Source organism: Ammospiza nelsoni, chromosome 1 (genome assembly GCF_027579445.1).
Source record: "Ammospiza nelsoni isolate bAmmNel1 chromosome 1, bAmmNel1.pri, whole genome shotgun sequence".
In the NCBI taxonomy this organism is placed as follows: Eukaryota; Metazoa; Chordata; class Aves; order Passeriformes; family Passerellidae; genus Ammospiza; species Ammospiza nelsoni.
Window position 1 is genome coordinate 88,492,308 of NC_080633.1, and position 13,218 is coordinate 88,505,525.

Below are 13,218 nucleotides of genomic sequence, written 5' to 3' on the forward strand. Positions count from 1 at the left end.
AATGTTATGTGATAATTATTTAGAAAAAAAGTTTTGAAAAGATTTTATGTTCCTATTATTATTTCAAAATTCAACAGAAGAACTCAATGGCTCTGCTGATTCTTATATATTTCACCTAGTCTATAAATATTTCCATAAGGAAAATTCTATGGCAAAATAGGAACAGAGCAAACATATGCTCCCTTTTTATGCTCCCTCTCTCCTGCCAAGTACTCTCCCATCCTATAAATAATTTTAGCCCTAAGGATTTCCTCAGCCTATTGTGGCTAGCTTAGTCAATAACAATAGCTTTTTTCCCCAAGTATTTGTCCTGTCCTGATCACACACAAAATTATTTTAACCACACATCCTTTGTCAAGGAGTTTCACAGGTCTACTATCTTCTGCACAAAGAACTACTTCACCAAACATGAAGAACCTGACCTTCACAAACTTAATTTAGTAGTCCTGTTTCTGCAGTCCTAATTTTAGTAGTCCTTATTTCTGCTGGAATTCCTTTTTCACAGTGCTTCTAATCTTGCAGATCCCTACCACATCTCCCTCAAACCAGCTATTTCTTTTAGGGTGCAGGGGCCCAAATTATTTACTTCTTCAGTAAATGATATTCCTTTTCCCCAGTTCTTGCCCCATATCAAGCATTTTCCAGTTCAGGATGCACTTTTTGAGATGACAGGAGAACACAAATATACTTTCTACTAATATCTGGTTTGACAAACTCTTCCAGATCTTTTAATCCGTGGTTTAAGATATCACTGGTTAAACCAATTCCTAATGAGAACAGTTCTGCTGCTATCTCATACTGGTTACAGGTGTCCAAATTTTTATGTGTACAGACCTTTGAGAGGTGGAAGGAGTAGCAATGGAAGGGATTAAAAGCCTCAGGAATTTACTTACAGGTGATCCTGGAGTTATTCTTGATACTAGCAATGGCATTTTCTGATCTACTCCACCCTAGAGGAATGAGAGGAATATCAAGTAAATAGCACCCATAAATCTATCATTAAGCATAAGCAGCATTTAAAAGAAGTAATTGCTTATTTTCTTTTTATATATATATTTTTATGCTGTGTCATCATGGACAGGGTTGGTAGGACTGAATTTTCATCAGTAAATGGGGCATTATGGGGTGAGTTGTGGTGTCTTTAAATGTACCAATTTCCAGTAAACTAGACTGAGTGTCTGCTTCAGGCTGTACATTCTAATAAGCATAAACAGATTAAATGGAACATTTTTTGTAACCCTGTGCTTGAAGCAAGCCAAATTTAACACTTGAACTTCCAAGGCAGACAGTTTTCTTAGATTTTGTGGCAAATGTGCAAGGAATCTGGTAGGATCAAAGTCCCAGACAATTGTACTCCTTTATTCTCTTTACATTACCAATAAAAAGCCAAGGTGAAATGACCAAACTCTAATTTTGATATTATGGCAAATTTATCATACTCTGCTTAAATGGAATTTCATTAAGGGAATTTAAAACATTTACAATAGTCAATTACCAACAATAATTTAAATTTTCTTCACAAATTAATTTTCAAATTTTCAATATGATTTCTAAAGGATATAATTAAATGGAACAGCACAAACTATTTAAATTGTTTTAAAATACAGAGGTCCCATTTTCCAAAAGGTGATGCCTTAAATTAGGCCTTCAAGTTCATATTTCAGCAGCCAAATAGGTGGTGTGCCTTGGATATGGGCCATACCATAATATATGCAACTGAAAACCAGAGAACTATTAGATGCTTATTTTTGTAAGTGTTGCTTTAGTACTTAAGGATTAGGCTGCCACTTCTAAAAATTCTCAGTCCACAGGACAGTCCTGTAAAATAGATTGCTTTCTCCAAATCATTATACTAAAAAAATTTAGTATAATAATTTATGAAGTAAATACATCTTATCCATAAAACATTTAAAGATAAGTAAAAGACAGCTGGTTTACCTTTAGATTAAATCCAAACTTCCCTTCTTCATCTGGTATGATACGCACCAATAGTAAATCTCCCTCAATTAGGTCATTCTGGAATATATAGAAAAAGAAAATGTTCTGATTTTTAGAAGAAAATATCAGCAAATTAGAAAACAGTGCAACCAAATTTAGAAGTGCTGAACAAAAACACTCTATGTAAATAAATCTTTGAAATAGGAAGAGGATATGGTTGTAGAACACACCTATGGTAGTAACCTTTTAAATAGTAAAAATAACAATGTACATCTCAGCAAATATTTTCTGGTTGCTCTGTCTTAACATCATTACTCTCATCTTAGCTTTCCTTCCAAATTGATAAATCCTATTAAAGTTCCAACCTGTTTTCATTAAAAGTTTAGGTGCAACATATGAATAGAAATGACTCTATTCCAAGAACAATGAAGTGACCATCTTTAGAGCTTTTCTCCTTTAAATGTGTTTATTTTTACGCAACAGATCCACAAGGCAGAAGAACTAAAAAGTGTCAGCAGCTAACAGACACGTTGGAAATGACAGAACTATTCTAACTAATTTTAGTTAGTTGTTTTAATTAAATGCAAGTGCCCACTTTTAGCCAGAACCCCCCTGGAACAGGCTGGGCAAGAATGATCCATGACCATAATGTTATCAGGGAGCAGCTGCTCTCCAGCCAGGTCAGAACTCAAAAGGATGATGTTCAGCCATCCTTAAGAGATGCCTGGGATAAAGCAGAGCTGTGTCTGCTTTTCAGAGATGCCTGGGATAAAGCAGAACTGTGTCTGCTTTTCAGACAGATAGCAACTTGATTTAGCTGATCTTTTTTTTTCCCTTGGAGGAAACAAGATTCAGTCATGTAAGGATTTCTATTCCACTAGGAACTTTCCCTGAAGATTCTAGAATGCTGGACACTTTGGAAACCAATGCACTTGGTAAGCTTGTTTATCATACAACCTTGGATAAATGTGAGTGGCAACACAAGATCTACTCTCATTACTACATAAAATATGCCCATCCTGAAACACAGCCACCACTTTGCCCATTCTCAAACCACAGCCCAGAGTCACACTCACTACTAGCCCTGACTTCCAAAGCACACAAGTGCCCCTACCTTATCACAGTAGTACTGACTGGAGTCTTCTGTCGAGCTGCTTTTTGTAACGTTGTCATACGTTTCTAGGAACTGCTTATCCACCCCTTCCAGTGGGTAAGAGCCAGACATGTTGTCAACTCCATTGGGAGAGCGAGCCAAGGCTTTAGGTGACAGACGGGTCAGAGAGCTCCGCGTCGGACTGTTTCCCAATATGTTCCTTTATTTTGAAAGGATAAATGTTATAAAGGTACTGTTAATCCAGATTTTTAAATTAAAAGATTTTAAAAGAGCAAGTTCTAAGTTAAAAGATTTAATACCACTTCTTAGTGGAAGTGCAGAGAAACAGGACTGGATTGTGATCTAAGCCTATCATTAATCAGTGGACAAAAATTCTGGAATAGCAAAACCATTTAATGCAAAATATTTGGATGTTAGCAGTGAAAGGCACTGTTGTAGTTGTACAGGAAGTCACAATAACACATGGAGAGGGCTGAACCGCAAGGAAAAGGCACTTCAGTTGCCAATTCTATCCATGAAAAAATCCTTTGCTGTGATTCCACTGTCATTCCTGCAAAGTACTTTTTTTTTTTTTAAAGATTTCTCCCTCTTATGAGTACCATCTCAACCTTGTCCCTGTGGGTGAAGGCAGTTTGCAGAAAAGCCAAGGTAAATTGTCAGAGAAACAGTAAATGAAGTGAAAATTAAAGGTTTAATTGCAATTAAAATACTGCGTTATTGAGGAGTTATAGCCATACTAAAGGACCCAGAACTAACTTAGGGTACAGATCTGGCATTCAAGACCTTTAGCATTCAATGACAACAAAAGTCAGTACCTAAAGCCCCCAAATCTGGCAGCTGGCCAAGTTGCCTGATGGTGCTCCAGGACTTCCCAAACATTCATTTAGCTACATTCTCTCTTATGAAAAGGATGACATACAGACCTCTCATACAACCCACCCCCTTCTTTAAATGAACCAGACTCATGGATACCATACAGACTAACCGCTCCATCCTTATAAATACTACCTAACATGAAAATATCTGTCTTGAGGAAAGCTCAAGGTATAGCAACATCACATTTTGACAGTATTAAAGTGGCAGAAGTAAATATCTTGCCAAGTAAACCTTGGCATTAAAATTTGTGAATTCAAACATTTATTTCTGCTTTGGTATTTGTAGATATATGTGAGCTTTACTGAACTATTTCCAGCAGATATTTAGAGCTGTCAATGCAGAAGTAATTCTACTCCAAGGAGTGTAGCTTTTAGCATACAGGACTTGTATTGCAGCACCCTTTGATACTGCAGCCACTTGTTTTTTGGCCTGTGAAAGTCTGATCACAGCAAATACAGGTGTCCTGAGAGGTGCCACCAAGGAAATGCATTCTTGCCATAATACCTCTGACTTTCAGTTCGACTATGTGTACTTGGCAATGGCAATGAGGTATTTCATGCAACACTTGTACTACTTTCAGTTACTACAGAAAGTGGCACTTTTTGAATGCATTCAAAGTTTCAGAATGCTTTGAAGTAGTGAACTGTAATTCCACTGTCAAAATTCTGGTTTTATCTGATAGCTTCCAAGACTTTTCATGATTCTGATGAAGTCAATGTTAAGCAAGGAGGAACACTGTGTATGTAAATACATCTTAATAAGTTTTTCAGAACACAGTCCAAAAAAACATTTCACTTACAAGTTGAAATTACAGACCGTGTAATGATTTTTTAATGTAGAAAAGAAATCTAACAATACCAGAAAAATATTATTTCAGTCAGTGTCATCTGGCACTATTTAAATAGTCACCATATAAAATTGCCAGTGGATTTTTGCATCATTGAACTTTTGCAACGGTTTCTAGCCAAGTTTTTTTGTTAATAGTGACGAGAGATCTATTATAACTTAAGACTTTCCAAATCCTGACCCCAAAACTTCCTTTTTTTCACAAATCTTTACAATCTTCATTGATTTATACATTTATTTGTGTCTTTTAATCATACAAAACCACTACTTTGAAAAATCAGTTGAAGTTATATATTTCCTTATTTATCTTAAAAAGGTAGGAGAAAGTATAAAGAAAACTCACTTTGGAGATTCTTGTTCAGATGACCTAGTAAAAAATCACAAACACAAAAACAACATTAAATGAACATAAGTTAAATCTTAAAAAAACAAGAACTAAACTCCAACTTCAAAAAAAAAACCCAAAACCAGAAAAAAAGCCTGCACAGAAACCAAAAGTTGTGCTCATAATGAATTAAAGAATAATTAACCCTATGGTGAAAGTGTGAATCAGATAACTAGGGTGTTTATGAGACACTCAGCAAAAATCCCAGGGCAGCTCTGATCACTCACTTCCACTTTTGATACAAGCCCAATACAGGCAGCACAAATCTGCTACTGCAACTCAAACTCTGCAGGAGTTTACACAGGCAATTATTTAGCCAGACACACTACATCATTCTAGAAAGTTTTAGGTGTGGATTACAATGACTACAGATGTCATTTTATAGAAGTCAAAATGTGGCAAGATCTTTATGTTTAGGTAGCCAGAAATGAGCACAAGTGGCTTCAGAAGCTTGACATTTCCAATGCTTATTCTCATGAAGCGAGGGCAGAGAAGGTGTTGACAGAAAACTTTGAGACAAAGTATAATGAAAGTAGAAGTGGTTATAGCAACGAGCACAATCTAGAATGGAAAAGAAATCAAAATTTGCACTACACAGCATTTTCCAATGCGTTCAATTAATTTCATCAAAAATCCCCTGAAACAGCAAGCTAAATGATATGACATAAATTAAAACCGTAGTAGCGCTACTAAGACAAAATTTAAAGTAAAAGTTACCAAAAAAGGTTCTTACAAAGCAAAGTTTAAGGCAGACTGGATAATTTTACAAATTCATTTAAGGAGTGACCAAAAGTCCTGGAGTGGTATATGTCCATGCAGGAAAAAATATGTGAAGTAGTTCAGTTTGAAAGTAGACTTGCTGAATTGCCAAGTTATAGGAGGCCATCCACAGTATGCAGTTAAGTTTTCAACTCATGCTCTCTAAATCATCATTAATACTAAGAGTTATCCACTACATTTCACTAAAATTACAGTAAAAATAGCACCAGTATCAGTCTAGCTAAGATTCCTTGTATGTAATTTGACAATATGAAGAAATTCTTCCTTGAGAGGCAGAGACGGTAAAACTTGATCCCTGGGGAATTTTGGAGGTTTGAGTTCTGTGTACTTTTAATACTTTTAAAACATTAAGTTTTTTCCCCTTTTATTACAGTCATATCTAACTTCTGACCCCACTGACATCCACCTCCATTCACCCACTAATATCTCTTGCTCTGTTTGTCCACAATCCCCAGAGAATTTTTGCCCTCCAAGTGTAAGCTGATCCTATGGGAATGCAAATTCACCTGCTGCCTGACCAACCCACATCTAAATAGGACAAATACTGAACTTGTACTTTTAACTCCCCAGTGAGAGGACAATATCATCTTAAAGTTTTGGGATTTTTTCCTGCCTAGTCATTGGTTTTCACTAATCTTGAGAAACTTTGCATGTTCAAAAACTCATCTCCTACTTTACATTTGATTGCATTGTCCAAATATTCTCAAGTGGAAACAGAGGCAGAGGGGCTGTACAATGACATAAGCCTTATTTCCTTAGGAAGCCACACTAAAAATAAAAAAAACATTGAATTTATTTCATTAAGCTAATGGATTTCCTTGTTAGGCAAAGAACAATGAAACTTGGTATTTCCAATGCTTATTCTCATGAAGCAACATATTTTTTACATTTTGCCACAGGAGACCTATTACCAAATCCTGTGCAGAATCAAAATTGCCCTGAGTAAACCCTTTCAAGAGTCTTCATCAAAAACTTACAGACATAGAATTGTGATGACAATCAACAGAATGCCCTGGTTTTAATATATTATCTCCACTCTATCTTCCCAAGAGAAAGAGGTAAAGAGGAAGAATAAAAACCTACTTGGGGTTTCATTCATAGACCTTCTATAAACTTACAGTAAATTTTTCATTATCTCTACCTTTGGAGACTTGAATGTGGGATATAAATTCTTAGTACTATTTGATGAAGATTTATTTGTTAAATTATTGCACTTTATTCAAACACATCAGCTCTAAACGATTGACTGAAAATTCTGCAAACTTTTAAACTGGGAAGAAAGGTGACCAAATATTTGACTGAGAAAAGCTATCAAATTCATTGTCTAAAAGAATTCATCAGAGACAGCACAGCTGCACCTTCCCAAAGTCCTCAGTAGGTCAGCATGCTAGAGCTGCAGAATTTTGCACCCCAACACAGTTAAATAGTATTTCTATCATTTAATTACTTAGCAATATGATGAAATACCTTAAACATGAATAACTAGGTGATTTTTTTTTTTGGCTACCCAGTGTTACCCTAAGCCATCATCCCCATTTCGCAACATACAAGGACTGTATTTTAAGTCAATGAAAGACAGCACTCACCAGACCAGCCATTCAACTTTTTCGTCAAGGAAGAGAGCCCTTCCTTGCAAGGAGATTAAGCTTTCCATTGGTGCAGCAAACAAGCAATCACTTCAAAACTGCAGGTAATTTCTCTTCCTCACTTCGCAATATAACTAAAATTATGCCATTTCAATCTTGCATTCAGTATGGATTGATCTATTGACAATTACCTTTAAATATAGGTCTTTGCCCTGAAAAGTCTAACTCTCCTCTTCTGTCAAAAGGACAGAATGGAAAGGTTTTAAGGAAAGACCCCTCCTCCTCATTTTGGTGTGACCTATCAGGGAATTCTGCTATTCTGAGAACTGAGGATGATGAACTACAGCAGAATAAAACCCCGAGAGAAAAGGGTCAACAGAAACAATAGCACTGTAGCAAAACTCCCCCTTTACAAACAACTGAAGGAAACATCTGTAGGTTTTGCCCTTGGGCTGTTCTTGAAGTTCTTAAAGCTTCTTTCATTGTAACACCTGCAGGGCTGGGGAAAGTGAGTACGCCAGCATTTCCATTATCAACTCTTCTCTGAGGACTCACCATTACAACTAGGGTTTTTTATTCATAAGCAAAATAAGTGGAAGGTACTTGCAGCAACGCCTTTCTGCTGCCTTTTAGAGGAGTTTATACTCAGAATATTCAGCATTTCTGTGAAGAGAATAACTGTGTAAAGTGTCATAAGTTTTTTGTACTGCATAATTAAGAGAATCAGTACAGAAAACTTGACGACTTCATGGCATACACAAGCTTTTCAGTGATTTCCTAGAAATTTCAGTCATTTGTTAACTTCTACCACCACCTTCAAAGGAATACTTTGTTACTCTGCATTGCCCCTATTGACGGTGCCCAGTTTACTGGCTTGCCAAGAAAGGTTCATGTGTTTTGATGCACAGCAACTGCTTGGGTTGCTGCAAGGTTTGCCTTATCACATATTTGCAATTCAACTTTGATACTTTCCATTTAGATGCAAAATTATTGCATTTTGAACTGGCAAGGAAAGCGTAGTACATTTGAATAAGGATATATATTTAAAAAGCAAAGTTTGCATCTAAGCAAAATATATACATGTACTATTTTCATGTATATTTGTGTGAAAAAGCACATAAAACTTAAAGTCTATTAGTAGTAGCATTATGATTCTAACTTGAAACTAATTGAAACATTCCCAGCTCCACTGTCTAGTATTAGGGTATCTTCCTTGAGATAGGCTGAAGTACACAAACAAGGGCAATAGAATTTTGTGAAATACAACAGATTTTGTAGAAACAAAGAAATTATCATATCTGTGTATGATTAGTACTAAGGATAAATAACAGTTTAAAACAAGGGGAGGGTTCTCTTATTTGCAATTTTCTACCCAAAAAGTAGTTACAGGGACTCAGCTGGATAAATCTGAAGAGTATTTTCATCAACAGTAAAGCTTCAAAAATTTTCCTCTCATGAAAAATCATACTTTAGTTAAACTAAAGATGAGTTCCCATAGTACATTCACCAAAGCTCACTATGCAGCTACAGTTATTGCCTATCAAATGCTAAGCTAAAAGAATTGAACAAATGCAGCATCCGTTCAGGAAATCTATTTTCAGTGCAATACCTTCACCAGATGATGCATCACACTCACACTAGGAACGTATGTGCACTTCCAGAAATTCATAGCACAGTGCAAGTGAATTTCCGTTCTGTATATTAGTTCATCATTTAATTTCCTTCCCTCCCAGCTCTGGGGCTGCACACATTACTCCATCTGTATCACTAGCAAAAGATAGTTTTACAATGTAAATTGAAAGATGCTTATAGCTTTGCAAGCATTTCAGACAAAAGTTTATGAAAAGATATATTGCATTTATAACAAGAAGAATTATAGACTCAAAATAATTTATGTTGGAAGGGAACCTGAGAGGTCACATAAACTCTTATTCAAAGAAAAGACATCAAAGCTAGGTGAGGGTATTCAGGTTGGCAAGCCATGTTGTGTTCTGAGGTTCTGCAAAGATGGAAATAACTCCACCTTTTTGCTGATGTATAAAAAGGCTAAAATAATCAAAATTATTATTTTAGCCTTTTTATACATGATTCCCCCCCCAATTATCTTTTGAGCATTTCCCTAGCTATAACTTGTGTCCAATACCTCACGTTTTTGCTCTGCATCTCCAAGAAGTATTGGCTCTATATTCTTGATAATTCTCTTTTGGCAGAGCAAGGCAACAATGTGACCAACCCCTCCTCGACTCCCCCAGCCTTCTGGTTCTCATGCATCATATGCTTGCACCTGTGAATATCTTGCCAGATTTATCTCATCAATCAATATATGACTCAATATATGATCTATAGCATCTCACCTGTCAGGAAGCTTTTCTTGCTGACTGTTACTACGCCTTATCACTTAGAAATATGTTTTACAATAATCTTCTTTCTGGTTAGACAGAAAATTTCACTAATCTTTTCTGTTAGGCCAGCAAATCTACTCTAAAAAAGTACCAAAACACTTGCTCCTACACAATCTGCTGTTCCAAACCAAATAGACGTGTTCAGTTTATTTAATTACAAGGTGAACAGGAGAAACAGAATACAAATCAGATAACAAGACCCTCCTCCACACAGCTTATCAGGTTACTTTTACAAGCCAATAAGCCAGTTATTTGTTCTCTTTAGCACTTTGTATATTGTGATGGTTTTGACTGAGGTTATTTTCTTCACAATGTCCAGTATAGGGCTCTGCTTTGGATTTCTATTGAATTGTGTTTTGGACTTGTGCAGGGCTGATCATACAGAGATATTTTTGTTATTGCTGAGTGGGGTTTACACAGAGCCAAGGCCTTTGCTGCTTTTTATACTGCCACGCTGATGAGGAAGTTTTGGGTGCTTGGGAGGTTGGGTGGAGACACAGCCAGGACCAGTGACCCCAATTGACCAAAGGGATATTCCAGACCATATGCCATCATGCTCAGTGTATAAAGTGGGGAAAAGAAGTAGGAAGGAGGAGAATTCAGAGCGATGGAGTTTGTCTTCCCAAGTCACTGTTATATGTGAGGGGGCCCTGACCTCCCAGAGATGGCTGAACACCTGCCTGCTCATGGGAAGCAGAGAATTAATTCCTGGTTTTGTTTGGCTTCTGTGCATGGCTTTTGTTTTCCCTCTTTAACTGTCTTTATCTCAGCCTATGGCCTTTCTAGCCTTTACAATTCTGGTTCTCTCTCCCTGATTCCATTCATGGGGGAATGAGTGAGTGGCTGCATGGTGCTTTGTTGCTGGTTAGGGTTAAACCAATGCTAATTTATATATTCTTCCTGACAAGTATACCCTTCCCATTCAGAAAAGTGCATTCAAAATCAGGAAGAAAGGCATTAAGAGGGCAAACAACAGCTATATAAATACTCCAAACTATTTCATCTATGATATAAAAAAAAAACAAGTTAAAAATATTTTAAAAAGCACAAGCCATTAAACCTGAATTTACAAGGTCAAAAATAAGCTCTTCTCCTCATATAAGGGAAAGGGGAAACAACTTCTGTGCAGGTAACACAACTAAGATTATTCTGAGCTGCCAAAATAAATTACTGTTTGTTTCAGTAATCCTTCGTGTGTAACATCTTTTCTTAAAGAAACCTGAGCTTACTAACATTCATTTAAGGGGCAGGTGCAGGTGCTGGCCACAACATGGGTCTTCCCACAAAGCCAGATGAAAACCTTAAGTCCATGAACAGAGAAGAATGGAGTATACTCCTTTTTTATAATGAACGGTAGAAAACCATGCGGCTTCTCACAGCTGGGTTCTTGGAGGTTAAGAGCATTAAACAACACTGTGGTTTTCAGTTTTCAATTCTTGTCATTAGTCTGTTTTCATTTCTCATTGCCTAATGAAGGGTGAACATCTGTATCACACCTCATGTACCCAAAGATGCTTGAGAAAAAGGAAAAATGAAAACAAGAAAAAATAAAGTCCAAAGACCCATAAATAGTATTTGGTTACGTTGGATTTAAGTTTTCATGGCAGACCTTGATATTTCAAGTTCACCAAGTGTTCAAAAAGTGTATTATTAAAACATTTAAAATTTAAACCAAACACCTTAACATAAAGACACGAGTGAAATCATTACAGCAGTTTAAGTTTTCACTTATTTACTTGAGGATAAAGGGCAGGCTAGTTTATTTTAAGGAGTTTTTCTTTTAGCTTCTTCTAAGAGTTCATGTATGAAGAGTCCTACACATATTAAGTTGCCTTTTTTTTTTTTTAAGCTACTAAGGCCAAGAACCAGACATTGCACTGGGGATGGCCAGTGCAGCCTCTCAGGAGAAAACCTAATACCTGATAAAAGATCAAGCATATCAAAGTACATGAGTCCAAAACAACTAGTCTAATGCCCTAGTTAAAACCAAGTTTGATTCAAAGGTCACTGCATAAATCAAGGATGTTTTGGAATTTCCCAACCTGATACTGAAACAATATCACATACTTCAGTATGACTATCTTATTTTTCCTGTACCTTTTCCCCTTAAGTGACACAGTAGCATACAGATCAGAGTGGTGTCAGGGAAGGCAAATCAGCAAGGATGACTTGTTCCTCTACATCTGTGAGTCTCTCCTTATTCCAAATTTGGAAACTGTAGTGGTACCTTTATCAAGACAGACTGCAACAGTGGTAATCTTCAAGCACTATGCCAGGCTAGACAAAGCAAAAATTGCAGTAAAAAAGAACTCCCTGGACAAGCCCATCAGTCTGCCTTTAAAAATAACCAGCTGTGGATTAAACCTGTTCAATGTCTGTGGGCAAAAGCCCAGGGGAGACATCCACATTTAATACTAAGGATATGCAAGGTAAACTTTTTTCTTACAAAACAGATTTAGTGGATAGGATAGGATTCTATCCATCAATGTTCAGCATTCATGGAAAGATTTTACTACACAAACGTGCCTAATTTCACTTTGCATCTTTCAACAAAGGAAGTAAGTAATAACTACTGTAAGATTGCAAAAGGAAAAAAACTGGAATGTGGACTAAGAAACTTCAGTGTAGAGAAAAAGTAGGTTTTTTAAGGGCTACTATTTTACCTCAATTGTAAAAAGGAAATGATAAATGACTATTTTATTTCACAAAAATCTAACAGTCAATACAACACAGGATCATTTATTCCATTCTTCTTCTAAACCACACAAAGTGAATTTAATGACTCAGATTTAAGCAGGCATTTTTTAATTTACTTGCAGAGTATCAAATATTATAAACATACCCAAAATACCTGATAATGCATTAGGGATAATACATCTTATCCCTCCCTAAGATGCAAGAAAAAAAGCAATGATTTATATGTGGTAGTACAGTAAAAATCTCCACAGTGAGTGATATTACTAAGATTCAGCACAGTCATTAGGACTCAGAAAATAAATGAATGCGCTATTTTCAGATTTAGAACATCCTTTTTTTCATTGTCTGTGAAAAGGCATGAAGGCAGGAATTTCCACTTCATTCTCAATAGGTGTAAGATAACTGAAACAGGAAGGAAAGAAAAAGCTACAGGGCAAGAAAAGAAAAAGCAAAATAAAAGAAGTCCTACAATGTGCTAGCTGGCAGGACACAATTTGCCAGTCACAAAACACAGCATGGGAACATAATTTTCTGTCTACAGCTTCTACCCTTATCATCTCTTCTTATGTCTGCCTCTCAGTATTTTTACTCAGA

The 13,218-nt window shown here is 36.3% G+C and overlaps 1 protein-coding gene across 4 annotated transcripts in view; it reads right to left on the reverse strand.

Annotated features, from left to right (window-relative positions):
* Positions 1–13,218, reverse strand: part of PTPN3 (protein tyrosine phosphatase non-receptor type 3) — a 158,404-nt gene that overhangs the window by 26,226 nt on the left and 118,960 nt on the right. For all 4 annotated transcript variants that reach the window (XM_059479242.1, XM_059479258.1, XM_059479251.1 and 1 more), the window contains exons 15-18: positions 5,118–5,141; positions 3,053–3,251; positions 1,939–2,016; positions 894–950 (exon numbers count right to left, since the gene is read on the reverse strand). In XM_059479242.1, coding sequence (XP_059335225.1) covers positions 894–950; positions 1,939–2,016; positions 3,053–3,251; positions 5,118–5,141 — 358 coding nt within the window. The remainder of the gene's footprint in view (positions 1–893; positions 951–1,938; positions 2,017–3,052; positions 3,252–5,117; positions 5,142–13,218) is intronic.